This window comes from Lepidochelys olivacea, assembly GCF_965140295.1.
Source record: "Lepidochelys olivacea isolate rLepOli2 genome assembly, chromosome: 22".
NCBI lineage: Eukaryota > Metazoa > Chordata > Testudines > Cheloniidae > Lepidochelys > Lepidochelys olivacea.
The window spans coordinates 4,788,814-4,808,855 of NC_140432.1; the positions used below are offsets into that span (position 1 = coordinate 4,788,814).

Genomic DNA, 20,042 nt, shown 5'->3' on the forward strand with positions numbered 1-20,042 from the left:
AACCCCTAGGGGAGCTGTTAACTCAGCTCGTGGTTTTGAGCCCAGTTCTGCCCTCAGCCCCCCCCCAAACCCCACTGAAGACAGGGAGATAGCCAAGGCGTACCTGAGAGCAGAGCCTGCCCCTGGTGAAGATGCAGCATCACTATCTGACTCTGCAGCCACTTCCTTCCTGCACCTCCCACCCCACAGAGGAACTGTGAGCCAGAGCCCCAGCCCAGTTTGTGGTGCTGACCCATGGACAGAGCACGTCTGACCTGGACTCACCAGCAGTGAGCTGTCAGCTCCCATCTCGGCTACCGACTGGCCAGCTCACACCAGGGAAGCGTTAGATTCTCTGCCTGGGTCACTGGGGAAGGGGCGGGGTATTCAATCACCTTAAAACAACCAGATTGAGAAGGGCACCCTTGGGCCCATGTAGACGGAGGAGCAGAGACACAGATCCACAGAGTGAAACCGCCCTCTAGCCGGCACCAGGGCAGGCTGCAGCCCCCGCAGTGTTCAGCAGCAATCCACGTTTTGCTGACCTGCCCCAATTCCAACACTCAGCGTTAACTCCAGAGAACCTGGACCCCCTCATTTTTATTGTTAATTCTGTACATTACGGGAGTGCCCAGACAGTCCCTTCTGATCTAGGGTCAGATTTCCAGGAGCTCCCAGGCTCCTCAGAACAGGTCTCATTGATCCACATGCTCCAAGTGACTCGGGGACTTCAGAATATCCCATCCTAACTAGACAAGTCAGACAAAGTGGGAGGGATGGGAAGGGACTTGCCCAAGGTCAGTTGCAGAGAAGACAATGAAACCCAGGCCTCCGACGAGCCAGCTCAGTCAACAACTCCTCATTCTCCCCTCTGCTCCCCCCCCATGCCTGCTGACATCCCCTTCCTTACTCTAGGCCCCTTCCTTCCTGATCCTCTCCCCACCCCCCACTTTTCTCTATTTCCTCTGTTCCTGAGTGCCCTCCTGCTCCCAGATCTCATATCCTTCCACCAGAGCCCACAGCAGCCTGAAAAACATCCCCAGAATCTGCTTGGAAACAAAATGGCTGTGAAACCCACAGTCACTGACTGCCTTGCCTTTGGGGGCCTGCCAGCACCTCCCAGCTGCGCTGGCATCTCACCGGCAAACGGCAGCCAAGGCACTTGCCAACCACACAGCCCCAGGGACACCCCCAGGATGGGACTGGGCTCTGCGTCTCTCATGGCAAGAGAGAGCACTAGCTTTCCTACTGTCCCATGCTGGAAGGAGAAGCTGGTGTCTGCAGCTGTGCCAAGCCATCATCCTCAGCAGTTCGCCATATGTTTATTCAACCAGCCGGTCCATAGGGAGCGTGTCCCTCCACCTGTGCATCACGCGGCTCCCCCAGGAGCACGTTACATGCCTCTCACAACACACAAAAGACACCACATTGATTGAGCACCAACGTTCTCGGGGCTGGGCAAGATGCAGCCTTAAAGCCAGGCCCCAGGCTAGTGAGCTGGGCCCCTGGGGAAGGGCAGTGCTCGCACTGTGCATTAATGCTGTCACTGACGAGGGCACGCTGCCGACTCATGGCCCAGATACGCCAGGTTAATAAACTATTTATAGATGTTTTAATAAACGGTTCATCAGTGGTGAGAGTCCAACAGGCTGCTTATAGCTTTCTAGAGCACATCCTACTGCTCACCTCTGCGCTTGAAAAGAGCTCTCAGCCATGCATGAACCCTTTCTAAACAGAGCCTTAGTACAGTGTGGGTGCTAACCCCCTTCACAGGACACCCCAGAAGGAGGGACTGTTCGGAGGGGACTGGAACAAGCTGGGGAAGCAGTGGGGTTTGCCTAGTGACATATTCACCCAGTAAGTTGCTCTAGCAATAGCATTCTGGCTCCTAAAGTTTTTGGCTTCACATATTGGATCTGGGAGGAGGGAAGCAGGCATGTTTCTAGCCACCAGCCCTGCAGACTCAGCCAGGCATCTGAGAGTCATGCTGGGCTTTCTCCTGCTCCAGCATCCTCACCAGCAGGAAGGGAGCCGCAGCGAGAATTACGCTCCAGCCCAGTGGGTCCCATCGGCTCAGAATGATGCCCTCTGCTATGATGGCTGGAGGCACGGAGATCCCCTAGGGCTGCATCCAGCCTGCAAAGCCTCTCATACCGGTGGAGAGAACGTGCGAGGAGGAGAGCGCCCAGTGTGACTCTCCGAGCCTGGCAGAGAGCGCAGGGCCAGCAGCTACACAAGCCCTGCAGGCTGCTTCTGCACTCGGCCCAGAGAGACAGACAAGCTTTGGGAATAGCCGAGAACCAGCCTTTAATACTCATTTTCTGCTTCAAGCTCAAGTGTGTTTGTTGCCACTTCTCCTGCCCGACGAGAAGCCTGTTCACAAGCTCACTGACACAAGGCCCCTGCGGAAACACCAGACAGCTGGGAGGTGCGGGGCTCGGGGTTGGGGGTGGTCTAATTTTCAAACCCTGGAGCAGCACAATCCTGACAATTGCTTCTAACTTCTGCTGCTAATAACAGACCAGAACAAACCCAGGGAGAGAGAAAGGAGGGCCAGGAAATAGGAAGCAGATGCAGATTTGAGGGCTTTGAGAAGAACAGCTTCTGCCAGACGGAGTCAGTAACGTCACAGTTCTACCGTGAAGCGGCTGCACGTGGGATACATTAGCATTGCTCTTCAAGTCACATCACCCTGGACAAATTAATTCAAGCAGGCCTGCACCGGAAGATGGCCACGTGGAGTGAAAACTGCAGGGAGGGTCCTGCAGGAAGCAGCGGTTGGTCGTTTGCGCACTGTATGTCACAGACAGGGAGGGGAGCAAACGGCCGTCTGATACCATCTGGAGGCAGTAGCTCCTTTTACATGGCCCACCTCCCCCACACAGCCCAGTGCCCGGGTGGGTTCTTCATATTCTATTCGTTGCGGAATGAGCAAAAGACAACAGAGGTGAAGTGGGAGGAGCTGCGGAAACTTGTGAGATGGATGAAGTAGCACAGGGACCCGGAGAGATTAGAAACACAGCTCCCACCAGGGAGAAAGCAACCAAGGCCTCTGCGGAAAGCATCGGACCCACAGTCCGTGGGCAGGAGAAGCCAGGTACAAGGGGAAGCCAGCACAGCAGACAGACAGGTAGGGCATGGCAGGGACACGATGGGAACCTACAGGCATTTCAGCAGTGCTAAGGCCAAGGGCAGAAGGATCAGTTAGGGTAAGAGTTGGGAGTAACATGGTTCACACTAAGACACTGGAAAAAACGCCCTGAAAGCGAGATGCATCAGGCAGCAGCATCCCCTCCAGGAGGAGGTGGTCAGAGCCCCACAGCTTGGGGCGTTCAGAAGCAGACTGGCCAGAGGCAGGGAAGAGCACCGCACTAGCCCTGCAGGACTGTCGGACCTCACAGTCCCCACTGAGCATGGACCAGAACCGCCCCCCCCGGGCACTGCCAGATCCCACAGCAGCTCTGCGGGGCTGGCCCATGCCGTCAGGGCTAGCTCCGAATGCTGCACTAGCCCCATTTCGCCTCTGTCTGCTTCCAGCGGCCCCAGATGCGGTGAATCCTCCTGCAGCGCTTGGCACAGGTGTGCACAGGGGACAGACGAGCCAAGCTCCGGGAGAATGCATGGCACCTGGGCCCCGCCCTTCCTGCTCCCTCTCTCAGGCACACAGCGCTTGGCTTCAGCCTGCCATTCTCCTTGGCACGTGAGCCAGGCCCCAGCCCCTCGTCCAGCGCTGAACTGTCGGGCCCGGCTGACAGCGTCAGAGAGGGCTCCCAGCTGCGGAGAGCAGAGGCACCCCGCTGCTCCCGCCTCCCTCAGCGGGTCAGATGCCGGACACGGCCCTCCAGCTGGGAATACAGGAAACAAAAGCGCCCCCATCCCCCTGCACCACGGCAAGGCCAAGGCTAAATATTTACTTAAAGCATTTTTGCTTTGTGAGGTCATGGGGCCGGCCTGTCCCTGCTCTGGGCTGGTGTCTCCCCCCAGGCACACCCAGGCAGAGGCAGGGCAGCCCCACTCGTGCGCTGAGCTGCCTGCTTGGAACAGCCCAATACTGCAGCTGCCCGGCTCACAGCCTCGGCTCAGCTGCACAACTCACACCGCACCTGCCTCCAGAGCCTCTCCCGCGCCCAGCCTCGCCCACCCCGTCCGGGCTGGGACCCTTCCTTCGCCAGCACAGCAAGGCCCTGGGCAGCCGAGGGGCCGTATGCACGCTGCCAAGCACCAGTGACCGCAGAGTCCCTGGAGGCTGCATGGCTTGAGCAGAGCCACTGAGTCATACCAACAAGGAGCTGAAAAATAAACTGGCTCCAATTTAAAATGACGACAACCCACACGAAGGCCTAAACTTACCACAGCCCACCAAAATCATCTCAACCGTATGCTGCTGCAATTGGCCTGCCTCAAATTTCACTGCGTTAAAAGGGAGCTGCTTTCTGAAATACACACCGCACGGGGGAGACCCGCAGGCATTATCCTGTTGCAGCGGCACGAAGGGCAGCGAGCAGCGGTATTTTCAGCAGGCTTTACACGCGCCTGCACTGGCAGGGGGGGTTTCCAGAAGTGAGTGCCTCCCCAGTCCGTTGTGCAGAAATGCTTTTTCCTGAATTGGCCGAGCTCACGAGCTGCTATGCTCAACTGGACGACACACCTTGTGAGCAAAAGAGAAGGTTTGACTAATTAAATCCCGGGTGCCTTTCCCTCCTCCAGCCAGATGCTAACAAGCCAGCAGTGTCTGCCTGCAGCACCCCAGCCTGTGGGTTCTGGTGACTCCCAGATATCCCAGAGTTGGTGTTAGATCCCTATAGAGAGGGGACCTCGAGTGTGGGCTGAGCAGACCTGAGGGAGGAGCCTGGGGAGAAGGGCTGAGCTTAGCTTGGTTTGTTTATTGCTCACTTGGGGGTGAGGCCACACTCCAAACAGGCCAGCGTCAGGCACAGGCCTTGGGCGCTCGTTCTGGAGGAATGCCTCTGAGACACACCAGCCTGGCAGTGTCCTCGCCCTCCAAGCAGCTGCCATCTCCCGCAGGACCTGGTGCAGCAGCACAGCCCTGGCCTGGCCATGCAGCTTCGGGGGAAGTCTGCTCCTTTAATGATGCCCTCCTCCCACTATGAGTAGGGCTGCAGCCCAGCTGCTGTCCCCTCCCCGCAAAAGTGTGTTTGGGGGAGCGGAATGATCTAAGGGCAGCAACATATTCAGCCCCAGCCCAGACTTCACACAGCAAGGAGGCATCACCTGCCCACCGACACATGCAGGCCAGTGCCCGGCTCCACCCCGGGCTGTTCCCATCAGCAGCCGAGAGACCAGGCTGCCAGCTAGAGCAGTCACAGCCACTCCCATGCCCCACCCTACAGCCCTTGCACCTGACCCCGCTCTGGATCCTCCTGTGCCCCAGATCACAGCCTGCTTCTCTCCTGCGCCCCGGCAATCCCAGTCTGGCAGCCCTGAGGCTGGCTGGGAGGGTCATTCACTCCTGGGAGCTGCAGTTCAGCCTGTCCCGCTCGGAATGGGAATTTCCTTGTGGCTTCTAGTTCAGATTTCCCGTAACCCCCCCAAAGGCCTCCTGAGAACCCAGGGCCGCCGTCTGCCTGCAGGAGGCACTGCACAGCGCGGGTTACGCTGCCATCATGAACCCCCTGCAGGGCTCCCGGAGACACCTTCAGGCTGCCACTGATACTGGAACAGCAGCTTCCCTGCGTCATGGGCGATCAAGTGCTGCCGGAAACCTCCAGCAAATCCGGGATAAACCCAACGGTGAGAGGGAGAATTACAGAGCACCTCCCTTTCCTCCTCAAGAGCGATTAGAGGCCGAGCAGCTGTGTCCAAAGAGACCTGGCAGGATTAGGGCTTCGTGGCACCACCGCCACCGATGGGAGCTGGGCGCGGATAACAGGCAGACGCAGTGGGCCAAAAATCACTGCCAATGTCAATAAGCAGAGCTGGGCCATGGAGGGGCAGCGTGCCAGGAATGAGCCAGCTGTCAGGGTGCCCAGGACAAAGCCTTGAGGGCATGGCTCCAGACCCCGAACACAACTGTGTCCCAGCTCTCCCACTGGGGCTTCCCGAACACGCTGGCTGCCTCAGGGCCCTGCTAAGGTGCTATGGAGGGACCCTGCAGGTCACCGGTTTGAATCCAGCCCAGCCAGGATTAGACGCTGTTCCCATCTGACCGATGCTGGGTGGCCCTGAGATGAGATGAGTTTGGTGGTTCTCAGGCCCAGCTCCCATGTCACAAACTCCCCATCGCGCTTTGCTGAGACAGTCAGATAGCGAGCAGAGGCCAAGAGATGCCTGAGCCATGGAGAGTGCACCACCCATCACCCCAGTATCCCCCAATCAGGGGTGACGCCGGCTGGAAGGGCTGGGTCTGTGGGGTGACCAGAGAGCTGTCAGACAGGCACCTCTCAGCAGCACTCCTTCACCATCCTGGCCCGTGAGGGCTGTGGCTATCCAAATAGCCAAGTTAGCTCAAATTAAGCCTGGGTGAAGGTTAGAGATCCACTGGCACTTTAATCACAAAGAGGAATCAGGACTCTCCAGGGTGACCTGGCTCAGGGCCGCTCTCAAGGCATGGCCGACCCCGCTCAGCCCCAGCTCTCCCGCTCCTGTCAGACAGACTCGGGACGGCCCAGCAGCTGGTGAGAAGCTGGGCAGCTGGGACAGCAGAGAGCCCCGGGTGGAGACTCCGACGTGCTTCTCTGGAGCTTTGGTGAGGATGTAACTGGCTATTTTGCTGCTTCAGCCCTTTCAGCGATTACTGGGTTTGCAAAGAGAAGCCACATTCCAGCAGGGGCATCGCCTACCTGGCAGCTGTTTATAATCTCCTCCCCGCCGAGGAGTTCAGGATCGCCTGGATCCTTTACTCCGCCTTAGAGTTCACAGATTGCCAGGGAGGAGGGTCCGTCGCCAGGCTGAAGAAGTGACGTTCCCCCTTTCACACACCCAGAGACAGCGCGAACGTCACCCTGGAACCCCGACTCAGGGCAGCAACTGCAGTCGCTGGGCACAGGAACTAGTGACGCTCTGCTAGCAGCTCTCTTCCCTCAGACCAGACACCGTATTACCGCAGCATCTAGGCTCCAGCTGTGAGCAGGGGCTCATTGGGTATGGTGCTGCACAGACAGAGAAAGAGCCAAGCCCTGCTCCAAATTGCTGGTGATCTAAATAGACAAGACAAAGGGTGGGAGAAAGGAAGGTTGGCTCTTCCCAGCCAGATGGGCGCCGAGACACAAAGAGACTAAGTGACTTGACCAGGGTCCCACAGAGAGTCTGTGGCAGAGCTAGGCATCAACAGCAGGTCTCCTGGGTCCCAGTCCAGTGGGAGACACCTTGCTCCCTCATGTAGCACCTGGGCTCCACGCTGCCTTCTCTTAAAGAGACTCACCTGGAGAGAGGAAGCTGAGGGCACATTTGCAAAGCAGCCAAATTGTCACTGCACGGTCCTACACAAGCCGTTTCAAGGTGACAGGGAGAAGAACAGGTTTCCAATTAGCCACATGTGGGAGCCATTAGGATCCCAGAAGGCTATAAACGTACCTGCCATGGTTTGCAAAGTTCGATAGTGATGAAACTGCTGCCGTTGCTGGTCACAGAGACCCAGACGGAAGCAAAGTTCTCGTTAACAGAACGACGCCCTTTCAAACACGCGCAGCTACGGCAAGAGAGGCAGGCCTGCTCCCAGCGGGGCTAGCTGCTGGAGCCAGCGGCTTGCACTCTGTGACTGTCCAATTAGCATCCCAAGTAGGAGGCTCTCGCACTGCTCCTCCTCCAGCCAACCTTTCGCTCCACTAATGAACTCTGCCAGCCGTTCAGAATCGCTAGCACAAAACAGTCTGTCTGAAGGTTTCCCTTCGGCAGCGTCCATGCAAACTCTCGGACAACGGCATCTCAAAGCAACAGCAAGGACTGTCAGCTCTACCGAGTTATGGGATTCGCCTGGGCTACTCCAACAGCAGAACCAGCTGACACCGGAGCACACATCCCCCTGCGTCACCTGGAGTCTTTGCATCAGACTGGGTGAACAGAGCCAGAAGGGAACAAGCACCGGGGGCAGGACTGCTGCAGGAATCAGGAGGTCAGATGGGATGATCAGAAAGGCTTAAAAAAAAAAAAAATCTATGGATCTACAAAATAACCAGAATGGGCAAGTGATTTTAGTAACAGCCCCAGATTACAGCGAGGCCCCATTAGCTTCCCAGGCTTCCGCACTCCCCAAAGAACGAGTCGACTTACCCATTTCTTGGGCCTTCTCTATCTGAGAGCCACCCTGAGGGACACAACTGACTCGATCAGTGTATTATTATCCTGAACCCCAGATGCAGCCAATCCTTCACCCTGGCACGGCTACATGCTTCAAAGTAGTCGCTCTACGAGACTGCAAGGACCGGGGAGTGCAGCCTCAGCATCACCCCTTCAGACCCCCATTCTCATCCACGTGGGATCTAAAGACACGGACACTAGGTTCAGTGGTTCTGCCCAGCAGTGGGAGAGAAGGTTGTGGAGCATATCCAGCCTTTAACACCACACTGCATCCGTATGAGCACGGGCACGAACAACCATACGTGAGCACACGTTCCATGGAGACTTCCTTTCCTTCTCCAGCCTTAAATGCACACGTAGGGAAGCTGGGAGCGCACGGGAACGAATGTACACCGGGGAGCAGGCTTGGCACAAAACCCTGCCCTGAACTCCCAGGTCTTCCCACCGCTGCTGTAACCGGCGTTGTTTTAGAAAGGCGGGGAACCCAGAGTCCCCAGTTCTATAACCAACAGGGCCTAGTTTCCAGCCGCACCAGTGATCCCTGTGGGCTTGCAGGCCATACAGGGAACGTCCACACTGCAGCTTGAGCAAGCCGCCCAGCCGGGATGGACAGACTCGCTCCAGCGGGGCTAGAAAGAGAGCATGGCCATTGCGGCACCAGCGGATCCTCAGGCTAGCCACCAAAGCCAGCCCAAGTCATGGCCACCCTTAGAGCACTAGCTAGTTCGAATCGGTCTACCCAGGCTGGGAGGCTCACTCCAGCTGCAGCATGGCCGGACCCCTAGGCACTCATCACCCTGAGGCAGAGGCTGAATATGGTCCAAGTACTTTACCCTAAGGGTGCACTTCCAGGGCTTGAAGGGCTCACCAGACACGCCCTCCCAACAGCAAGGGCGAGGCAATGCTCACAGACCAAAGCCCAGCTGTAGGGAGGGAGGTGCTGGGGCTCCTGCCAGATGCGGTCTCTGAGCCCTGCGCACGGACTATCCAACGTTTCCATTGCACTCTCCAGCTGGTGGGTCTCCGAAATCCAATGCCCACCTTCCCTTGGACTCCTGCAAGGGAGAGCCTCTCCCCTCGGGCCTCCCAGCTGCTGCCACTCTGGAAATGGAACAGGAGGGAGGGGCTCCCCTATTCTAATCCCCCTATTCGTGACCTCCTCCTCCATTAATAGCTCAGCGTCTGGCACTCTGCTGCTGCTCACGGCCTTATCCAGCTTCCTGGCGGCCCGCAGGTCCAACACAGGAGCAGCAGAACTGACTGGAGTCTTGCTCATCTCACCCAGCTGCCATTTCCCAGATCAGCAAGCAGCAGCATGCTCTGTCTGCAGACTTGGAAGGAGGCACTGTGTCGGCTCTCATCACAATCCCTAGCAACAGAAACCTGAGCTTTCACTGAAGAGCGAGTGAAGTCCTGAAGAAGGCAATGGTTTAGGTCCCCCCTCGCCAGGGAAAGTCTCCTACTCATCTGAGTTTACTGTGCATACCACGAGCACAAACGAGCTCAGGAGAGCCCCAAGGCTTGCTTAAACCATGAACAGGGTTAAAAAAAAGCTCTTAAGTAACACATTGCAAACTTGCTTGGATTGGTGGCCTCAATGAATCTACAAAAGAAGCCAAGTTTGAAGAAGCCTGCTTGAGTAACTTGACGTCACAAACAGTCGAAGTCAGCACCTTTCAGGAACCATGCAGTCCACTGGGCCACGCACAGTGGGCTCTCCCTGTAACAGTTTTGCTGGCAGACTGGCTGTCCTTCTCACCTTTGCAGGCTGCGTCCAGCCTTCCGCTGCAGCCCTCCGACAACGTGCAGCTAACATGTATTTTAGATTCGGAAACCGCTTCAGGGCAGGCACCAAGCACCCCTGTGTCCCAGGGAAAGCACAAGAGGAACTGAAGGGGGCACCATGGAATTAGCTGGGCACCAGAGTTAACAGCCCCGACTGATGAGAAGTGACATGGGTGCTTCAGTGGCCACAGGTGGTTCGGGCCTAGGATTTACATCTGGATTTAGGAGGCACTGGGCGGCTGACGGTGCCATTGTACCTCCACAAAGCGGCATGGGGACCAGTGTCAGCTCAGAGGGAAGAGATCTTTGGCAGGAGCAGCCAGCAACCCTGAGCTGACGCAAGGGGAGGGGGCCCCTCCCCTTCCACATGGATTCTGGGAGGCGAAGGGGCAGCTGCAGAAATGGTGCTAAGGCAGGCCTGACAGGGCTGAGGTGGTGTCCAGGCAGCCCCGCATGGACACGAACCCAGACTCCAGGAGAGCATGGGACAGTGTCCTCAGCCCCACCGCCGCCACTGGACGGGGAAAGGGCACCCCACAGGAAGAGCCAGAGCTTGGGAGGGGAAGATCTGTGCTGGACAGAGGAGGAGAGAAATATAAACTGATTGCAGCCCCAGCACAGAGGGCAGGGGACGGAGAGAATATTGCTCAGCCCCTCTCATCCTCCAGGCCAGCCCTGCGAGCAGCAGGGACTTCACCTCCTAATGGGAGTCCCTGCCGCAGGGACGCCCACCCACCGGCCGGCTGCCAGACGGGGAGAGGTCGAATCAGACTCTTGGTACCCGTGGAGCAGATGGGGCGGGGGCGCGCTGCTGAGTAGAGCGAACAACGCACCTGCTGCTCCTGGGTAGAACAGTGACTGAGCAGAGGGAATCAGCAAGGGCACTTGGTGCGGCTCTGGGCAATTTGCACACCTGGGTTTTCTGTGGGGACCCTACTCCAGCTGAGCCTACGTAGTGCCAGCCTCAGGGGGTCTGGCTGCAGGTTCCCAGAGGGCCTGCCCACGGGCCAGCTTGGCAGCGAGCGGCAGTCTGGTACGGAGAGCGCTTTGGTGCGTTATGAGCGAGAAAGCTATTCTAAAAGTGACCCATGTTGGTGAGCGACCACGCTAAGCATCAGTGCTCCTGGCCTTGTGGAACAAGCGTGGCTCCTGTCAGAGCCCTGAAATTCCCTCCCCCCAAGCAGCACCCGGGGATTTCTGGCAGGATGGTGCACTCCAGGGGCTCTACGCTGCACATTCCCCCAGCCCTTTGGGATGAAACGCTTTGGATTAAAGAACCTCTGCCCAGCCCGTTAACCACAGCTGATTGCTAAGTACGTCACATGGCAAGGCTATCAGAACTCTGGAGATGGTTAATCCTGGGATGAGAATAAACCTCCCCAGAGATCTGACTCCTGCCCCGCAAATCCCCTAGGAACGGGAAAGCTAAATCTCCTGCTTTTAGCAGATGTTTATGAAAATGAAATCAGGAGGACTCTAGCATATTAACCCTTCAGGCCTGAGAAGGATTTTCCAGCACAGAGCTCAGATCCCAGACAGCTTGTGCCTACATCTCCGAGAGCACCTGCATTGACTTTAAAGCTAACAAACTCCACCCTGGCCATCGCAACCCAGCTCTTCCCATCTCCCCGAGGCGTCCTGGAAGGAAACAGTTGCATCTGAGAGGGACGCCCCTGGTTACTCATTAGCTGACCCCCATTGTTGCTCCCCATGTAAATTTCAACTTGTTTGGTGCTTTGGCATTCAGGATCCTGGAGCCATTGCACATTCTGATCCTGACTGCAACTGTTGCTATAGCCATGTCTCAAAAGAGCCCCTAAACCAGCTAATCTGTCTTGATCCCAACAGCCAAAGAATGCGCCAACCCCACAACAATGCTGCTTTCCTCTTAAAAAAACCCACCAACCTACCCCCTGCCCCCCCCCACCCCTTTACTGTCCCTAAGAGAGGCTGGGAATTCAGTTGCAAATTCACCCTCCCTGATTAGGGCAGTGGAAATAGAAGGGCTTCACAATAGAGCACACAGACCCCCACCCCGAACAACTAAGGGCAGACAAAACGGGCGCTCCCGGAGAACAAGGAGGAGATGGCCCTACCCAGCCCCCCACCCCCAGCATCCTCTGCTCCGCAGGGCAGGGAGCTGTCCGGTTTGGGGCCTGGCATGACACGGCGCGGACAAACTGGGTAATTTATGACCAATTTGATTTATTTCTCACACCTCCCCCCACACCTTTGCCGTCAGACATGCCGTGCGCAGACACCAAGCAGGGAGCAGAGCAAACTCTTAGCAGGGGAAGAAGGCAAATCACGCTGCTGAAGGGCTCTGGGCCCTACTCCCTGGCGAGCACAGACATGGCCGCTCTCAGTAGGAGACTCAGTAGCTGGCTTATCCCCTCCGCAGTCACTAAGCTGGAGGTTTAGGAAGCAACTGAAGGGTGGGCCCCAATCCTGGACTGTGGGAGCACACGCATGTGCCAGGCTGGGGAAACTGGCACGAGGTGACCAAGTTCCAGCACAAGCCGCCATCGCTAGCTGCTAGAAGCCAGCGAGTCCTCTCCAGCGCCACTTCCGCAGCCCTGCCCCGTACAGAATTTCCCTTCCCTGCTCTGTCTAGTGGTGTCCTTCAGACCAGAGCCATGCCCGGACCAGGTTACAGCTCCAGGCCTCCCAGCACCTCTGGCCGAAGGAACAGTCCCTTTATTTTAAAAGCACTTTCCTAGCCCCGCCCCAGCCTCGGAGAGGAGCGTTCTTGGGGAAAGAGAGCTGCCCCTTCCCAGTGACGGGCACAGCTGGCTTGGTGCCCAGCACAGTCCAACTGAGAGCGTTAACCAGGGCAAGCGGGGCTCGACAGGGGCTCAGTGGCCGGGGCACTGGCAGGGACAGGCACAGGCGAGGCCCGAGGCAGCGTCTCCGGGAGGGGTCCCCCGGCAGTGATGGGGGAAGCGAGAGCCCTAATGCAGGAGCTGTCCTCCGCAATGCTTCAGCTCAGACACAGCCTGGATACCTGCTCTGCCCGCTCCTCTACAGCTCCCCCCTCAGGACACTGCAGGAGTATCCCCTCGGGTCTGTGGGAATGCCGCAAACCCCCTCGGCCCATTCTCTCAGCCCAGGCTCAGTGACCCTTCGCAGACACCGAAGTGCTCTACCGACTCTCTTGCTGGGCCGCCCCACACCAGCTGCGGCTGGACTGGGGCAGGACAGTAGGTGCGGCCGACAGAGAGTCTGGATAATGTCAAGTGTTCGAGAACCAGTGCCCTGCTCAGACCCAGCTGCTCTCCAGCTGTGCCACTTGCCGGGGCCGCTGGCAGCCCGGCGGGCGTGGATCCCCCCGAGGAGGGGCTCTAGACGATGACTGTGGGACACCACGCCCGCCCCACCGGGAACAGCAGTGTGTGTGTCCGTGTGTGGGCGGGGAGGGGGCTCGCCTCCCACAGAAGCAAGGACAGCTGCACAGCGCCTACCTACTCCCCAGGAGCGGCAGCAGATGCCTCCTCCCCTGCACAGAGAGGCAGGAGGTATACCCCCAATACTTACATCCCAGCTGCTGGTAGGGCTCCGTTGGGGGGGCTGCACTCTTCCCCTCCTGCCTCACCCAGGGTTTGCTCTGACTGGGAGAAGGGGTCGAGTTATCTAAGCCCACCCTAAAGTCGCCCGCTTTCCTGAGTGAAGACAGGACTGGAGAGCCCTGTGCTGGGGGTCGGCTGGGCCCTCCGAACCAGCACCCCCAGAGGGGAACAAGGCAGGCCACACTTCTCAGAGCGATCCTCACAGGCTCCGCGGACAAACCACCTCGGTAGCACGGGGCTCCTCCTCAAGCCTTTCTTCACAGCCCTGAGGGCTGGAAACTTTCGTTTTTAAGCCGCGACCCCACTGGGATCCCGATCCCAGGAGCTGGGACCCGAGGCAGCAGCACGTAGCACCCAGGCCTGCTCCCAGGAGCCGAGAGCCATGCTGAGCGCTTCCCTTCCCACCAAGCCACCACAGGCCACTGCAATGCCCTATTACTGCCCAGCTGCAGAGAGCACCACAAACCAGCCCCAGGGCCTTGCAGTGTGAAGTCTCCCCAAAGCCCCCACGCTCCCGGCAACATAGCTGGCTCCTATGGATTCAGTGCTTCCCTATCCCAGCATGCAGCGGGGCTGAGCACCATGCACGATGCATGGGAGTCCCAGCTCCGCATGGACGTGCCCAAAGGGGTCTGACACAAAGAGCGCTGCTGTGTGGGCTGCGCTGAATGGTGCGATGATGCACAAAAGAGCCAGCCATTCATGCAATCAGCTTCCTCACCGAGCACACCCCATGTGTCCCCCCTTCAGACAAGCCTGAGCCCAGCGAAAAGCTGTTGTCTTGATCAGTGCACGTTTCTTCCTTCTGGAGCGACATCAAAGCCACTGTTTGGCTCCTGCTGTCACATGAGCAGTCTCCCACAGCTGGTGTTTCTTACCAGCTTTTCTTCCTGAAGAGTCACAAGGCACTTTACAAATGACTCTCGCACACTTAGGGACAGGACCTCAGCTCTCTAGAAATCAGGGTAAAGCCTCTCAAAGATTTTAAATTAATTAAGAAAAAAACAGACAACTTGCAGACTCTGCTGAATGTCATTTCTTGTTTGGTACCAATCAATCCCTCGACAGAGCCTGGACTCCTGCTGTCCGAGCAGAGGAGAATGAACACAGAGTTAGAGCACTATCCAGAAAAAAAGGATGCCAAAAACACCAGTGACTAGATCTCAGAGCCTCTGCTGCCTTGAGCACCACCCCAATAAATCACACACAGGGGGATCTTCCTGCCTGCCAGCCAGCAGCCATCCTGGAGTCCCCCGTCAGCCTTGGAAACCGACTAGTGATGACCCAAAAGTATCAGCGAGTGATTAAAGAGAAATCCAGGGCTGCCACATCCTTCCTCCACATCGTCTCACCAAGGTTAATCTGCCACCTTTGTAAACTGCAGAGCCAGGACAACCCAGCACCACTGAGATGTAAAACATCCAAATACACCCCAGGTTTCTCTCTGGATCTTCCGAACGGGAGGGGGGTGGATCTTAGTAGATTTGAAGAGAAAGAATTGGGGGTTTCTATTATTGCTCTATACTAGCGACTCCTCAATTGTTATTCACAGACCACATCGATCCATGGACCATGGAGCAATTGCTGATGGTCCCTGGGAAGCTGGCTGGTAACATGGTCCTGGCTCCTTGGTACTAGCTGCTTCTACAGCTGTCCAAGCTTTTCACTGTAATTAAAAGCCTAGAGGCCTGTGAAAGCAACTGGAAACACGGAAGAGTGAGTCAGCCTGTCTGCCCCTAGCAGGGACTTCTGCTGCAGATTAAAGGAGAAGAAATGAAGAGCAAAAGGAATGTTTTCTCCCCGAAAAGGACAAAACACTCAGCGCTTTAAAGTCAGCACAAGACACAATCACTTTCCCAATATGACCTTCCCCTATAACAGGGGTTCTCAAATTGGGGGTCACCAGGTTATTACATGCAGAGGTCGCAAGCTGTCAACCTCCACCCCAAACCCTGCTTTGCCTCCAGCATTTATAATGGTGTTAAATACATTAAAAAGTGTTTTTAATTTATAAGGGGGGGGTCGCACTCAGAGGCTTGCTGTGTGAAAGGGGTCACCAGTACAAAAGCCTGAGAGCCACTGCCCTATAAGCAATGGATCTAGGTGACAAAGGGCTGTTATGTGAGGGGTGAGGTGAGCTCTCTACAGATGTGGTCTTTGCTATGGTGAAAGCCCTGCTCTGTGCTCCTGGGGCGGGGAGTAGTCTGATTTAGACGTAAGACAGACATCAAAACTGTGTAGGCTTAGCTAGGCCCCGGCACAAGAGTAGCAACATTAACCTTGGCATCCTGGCCAATTCCCCCTGGAAGCAGGATTCTCCTTCATTGCCTGTTCTAGTTGAAAGAGGACTATAACTGCCCAAGTTAGAATTTGGCCAGGATGCTTTGGGTTTGTCTACATAGCAAGCCAGGCGTGGGAGTCTGCAGCGCACCAGCTTGCTGTGCAGTAATGTCCTGTGTGGACACTGCTCCAGTGTGGGAAAAGTCCCAAACTACTTGAAAGCGTAGCAGATGGCGGCATTTCTGAGGGAGTGAAGAGATTCCTATATAGTTTGCAAAGCCACCTGGTACCTTAGAATGACTGAGTTCCACGAACACAGTACTGTCTTACTATGAAATAAGTATATAATGAACCAACCCAGAACCAGCTGTATCTGTTCTCTGCCCTGGTATGCTGCATGGTGCGTGGCCTCACCCAAACCTACCAGCATCCAACAGAAGTCACGGTCTTGAACCGACAACTGCAACATTCAGGGATATCCCAATCCCAATGCACTGATATTTACAAACAAGAAATCAGTTCTTCTGGGAGAGGTGTGCTGGGCAGAACAGCAAGAGTTAGCGCTCGCAGGGCCAGATTTTCAGAGCTCAGCCCCCAACCTGCACCCAATGCACTGAGCGCCTCTGAAGAATCTGGCCCCAATCGTTCACCGCTAGAAAGCTCAAGATCAGATCCTGGAGGTGGTTAGGAGCAGAAGTTTGATTGTCTCATCCTAGACTCCTATTATCCACATCCCAAAACTATTGCATAATCCAGCCCAACTAGCCCATTGCAAGAGATGCCCATGTCTAGAACAACAGGGTGGGCTACAGGTCGGGACTGAGGTGCGCTGGCAATGCATAATGGGATTCTGTGCAGCACCTGCCGACACAAATTACCTTCCTTGCGGCAGAGCTTGCAGGCTGCACTTTCATCCGCACCAAATTCTCTTCAGGTCTTTTTGAAGACATCAGTAAATAAATACAGTGAGATGCAAGGACAATCAAACCCAGGGATGTAACTCAGTGAATAACCTCGGAGGCCGAGGGATGGACTGTGATTTCAAAAGGAGACTGGTTTGGAAAGAAAAGATTTTTGAGAACTGGTAGCATTTACAATGAAAGGCTCTGTACTCTTGTTTCTTGATGCTCACAAACAACCTCCTTGCATAATTTTTGTTGTTGCGAGAGCCCCGTCTTCCCCTATATCTTATCTAAAAAACATGCAAAAACTCTTGCAAACAAGACGGCAGCCTAGGAGTTGCAGAGGAAGATGTACCAGTTCCATCAAATTGAGATGTGACTTTATAAACATGCGTGCTAGCTCATTCTAACAGGTTTGCCTACAGACTCTGCGCTGGTCATTGTACTGTCTATTTGGATTGCTTCCTGCACACAAACATTAATGAACTACTGCAAACTCCTGACTGTTTGCTCACCAAAACAGTGCATACAGCTGTACCAGAGAGTCACTTTGTGTTCTCTCAATGCCAGTCCTAGCATGCTGCTAGAGAGAATCCATCAGGTCTTTTTGATAGGGAGAAAGTTATCCTTCAGTATTACCCAATGCTCCTCTCAGGCTCGTCAGCCACAGAATAGAAGCTCTGATACTAGCGAGAGTAACATCTGGAGCGTATACTAACTCCGTGCTGCAGTTGTTTTAATTGTTGAGGGTCTTGGGAGGGAGGGGGAATGGGGAGAATGGCGGCAGAGGAATCCTGCCTAGACTACATGTCACTCAGTGTCATCGTCCCCCCAGGCCCCCTCTCCTTTGCACGGTCCTCTATTTATGATAAACTACTGGCCCTGGTTGGAATAATGACCTGGTTTCCAGCTTTGTTTCAAGCACTGCATGTCAGACTCTCCTCCCGCACTGGTGGAGTGCTCGCTCCTGGAAATGACAGGGTTGGAGCGAGAGCTGGGCAGAAAACAATAATTATGTTTTGCAAAAAATGTTGAGGTTTCAGCATTTGTTTTCCTTCTTCATTGGAAGAAAAGCAGGCCATGTCAGAGCAGGGAGCTGACCCCCCTGCAGACACACACATTGGAGTTGTTCCACTCGGTATAAATAATGAAATATTCATTGACCCAGCAAGACAGACTCAAGCCCAATGGCCAGGACACTCAGCTGGGCTGTAGGAGACCAAGGGTCAAGTCCCTGCTCTGAACTGGGCAAACTCAGCTCAGGCGAATGTCATAACGGCTGGACTCCTGGCTATTCTGGGGTGCGGGTCCGTCCATCTGTCTGTCCAAAACTCCATCCTGGACTGCGAAAGCTTTGCCAAAACCCAGCTGCTTCCAGGAAAAGTTTTCGGTGTGACTAATTGGGCTTTTCTGGCTGATGAGCTCTAGGAGGCACTGATCTTGCTACCTCCTCTAGTGGATGGATTCAGTCACTTTTGCTCTCCGTACCATCTCTTTTAAAAGGATGCACGCGCCCCGAAAGCCCTCTAGAGCAGTGCTTCTCAAGCTATCTGGTGTGGGGGACCGGCATTTTCTTTTTCCAGTGTGTGCGCAGACCGGCACTGATCCGTGGACCACCACTGTGAATAGCACTGCTCCAGAGACAGCGTAGAGGGGAACTCCTGGCTCCCGAGTTCACCCCCCCCCTAGAAATCCTGCATAGCCCTGCTGCAGCTGCCCCTCAAGCCAGTGGACTCAAACTGCTGTGCTCTGTACTTCTGAGGGCAGCCAGTGCCTTTTCCAGCCTGAGAACTGACACACAAGACAAGGCCAGTGCAGCCGCGGTCACTGGAAAGAGCTTGGTTCTGACCCAGTGATGGTACATTCAGTAAAAAATGCAACAAATCAAGGGCTTGGAGTGGGGACTTTTAAATGTCAATGGCTTGGATTTCGGTGGGGGGGGAGGACGACAACAGTAGAAGAGAGCGCCCTTGACTCCACCACTCCAGACCTCCTCCCATGACCCACACCCCACATGATCCTTTATCACACCAGGACCCACCCCTAGGGCAGTGCTGGCAGAGTGGTGCCCTGGGCTGGCAACCCCCCTCCTTGCCAGCGAAGAAGCAAAGGGCTGCCTGAGGGTAGGGCACATTGCCCATGGCACCGCACCCGCCAAACCCTCCCGCCTCTTGGTGATTTCACAGCTAACAGCCCAGGCAGAGGAAAGGTGCTCAACACCGATGGCCAAGGGAGGGGGAGAGCCACAAAAGCCAGCTCCCCAGGGCGGATGGGTGGCCTTGCAGGCAGGACTTGGGGGAGCTGGTTCTACTCCTGACTGCCACTGACCCCCAGCGTGTGACCTTAGACAAGCCACTTCACTGCCCCATGACTCAGTTTCCCCACCTGCACAAGGTGGGCATTGACAGGCTCACCAGATACTGTGCGCAGGGCCCCATCCAGCCTGCCCCAGGCTCGGAGAGGACGGTGATGGGCGCCGGGCGAGAACCAGGTTCGGTGCCCAGGGAACAGAGCAGCTGCACGGGGCTGCCAGACAAGCCCGCTGTTCCTTGTGCCCACTCAGCTTGCCCGGGCGCCCGGCGCGGCCAGCACAAGAGGCGGGGAGGTGCCACTCGCCGCAGCCGCTGCCCGGAGCGGAGGGGACCAGGCTGGCGGCAGCTCGCGGCATCCCTCCCGGGCGGGCCCGGAGCCCACAGACCCGAGGCGCAGCCGGGAGCGGTCGCGGACACCAGCCCGACTCAGGGCACCTTTGGATGCGGCGTTCCGGGCCCCAGCGGGGCGCAGGAGAGGTGCCCCGCCCCAAGGCGGACTAAGGGGTGCCCAGCCCCGGGCCGGGGGGCTGCACCCGGGGGGCTCCCAGACCCAGGACGCACGAGCCGCTCCGGCGGGGTCTTACCGAAAGTTGGTCCCACCAGGGCCGGCATCAGACACAGGAGGCTCCGCAGCAAGAGCAGCCGCCGCCGCCGCCGCATGGCCCCGTCCCTCCAGGGCCACATCCCGCGGGGCAGAGCGAGCCGAGCCGAGCCGAGCCGGGCGGGAAGAAGGGCGCACGGGCGACCCAGCAGAGGAGCGCGGGGGGGGGGGGGCGGCGAGGATCACGGGGGGGGCGAGGCACACGGGGGGGGGCTGCTGATCGGTCCCGGGGGTCAGACAGGAGGGGGCCGGCGCGCACTGGCGGGGGGCACACGGGAGGGGGGGGCTCGGGCGGGAGGGGTCGGCGCGCACTGGGGGGGGGGGAATCTGTGCGCGGGGGGGGGCAGGGGATTAATTCATT

The 20,042-nt window shown here is 56.8% G+C and overlaps 1 protein-coding gene across 4 annotated transcripts in view; it reads right to left on the minus strand.

Moving 5' to 3' along the window:
* The window catches only part of ROBO3 (roundabout guidance receptor 3), a 233,677-nt gene that overhangs the window by 119,782 nt on the left and 93,853 nt on the right, over positions 1-20,042 (minus strand). The window contains exon 1 of one of the 4 annotated variants that reach the window (XM_084611806.1): positions 19,665-19,817. The exons of 2 other annotated variants lie outside the window; for them this stretch is intronic. In XM_084611806.1, coding sequence (XP_084467932.1) covers positions 19,665-19,764 — 100 coding nt within the window. In that variant the 5' untranslated portion in view covers positions 19,765-19,817. Of the gene's footprint in view, positions 1-19,664; positions 19,818-20,042 lie in introns of those variants that run through there. One more of the 4 variants, XM_084611809.1, reaches the window with a different exon arrangement.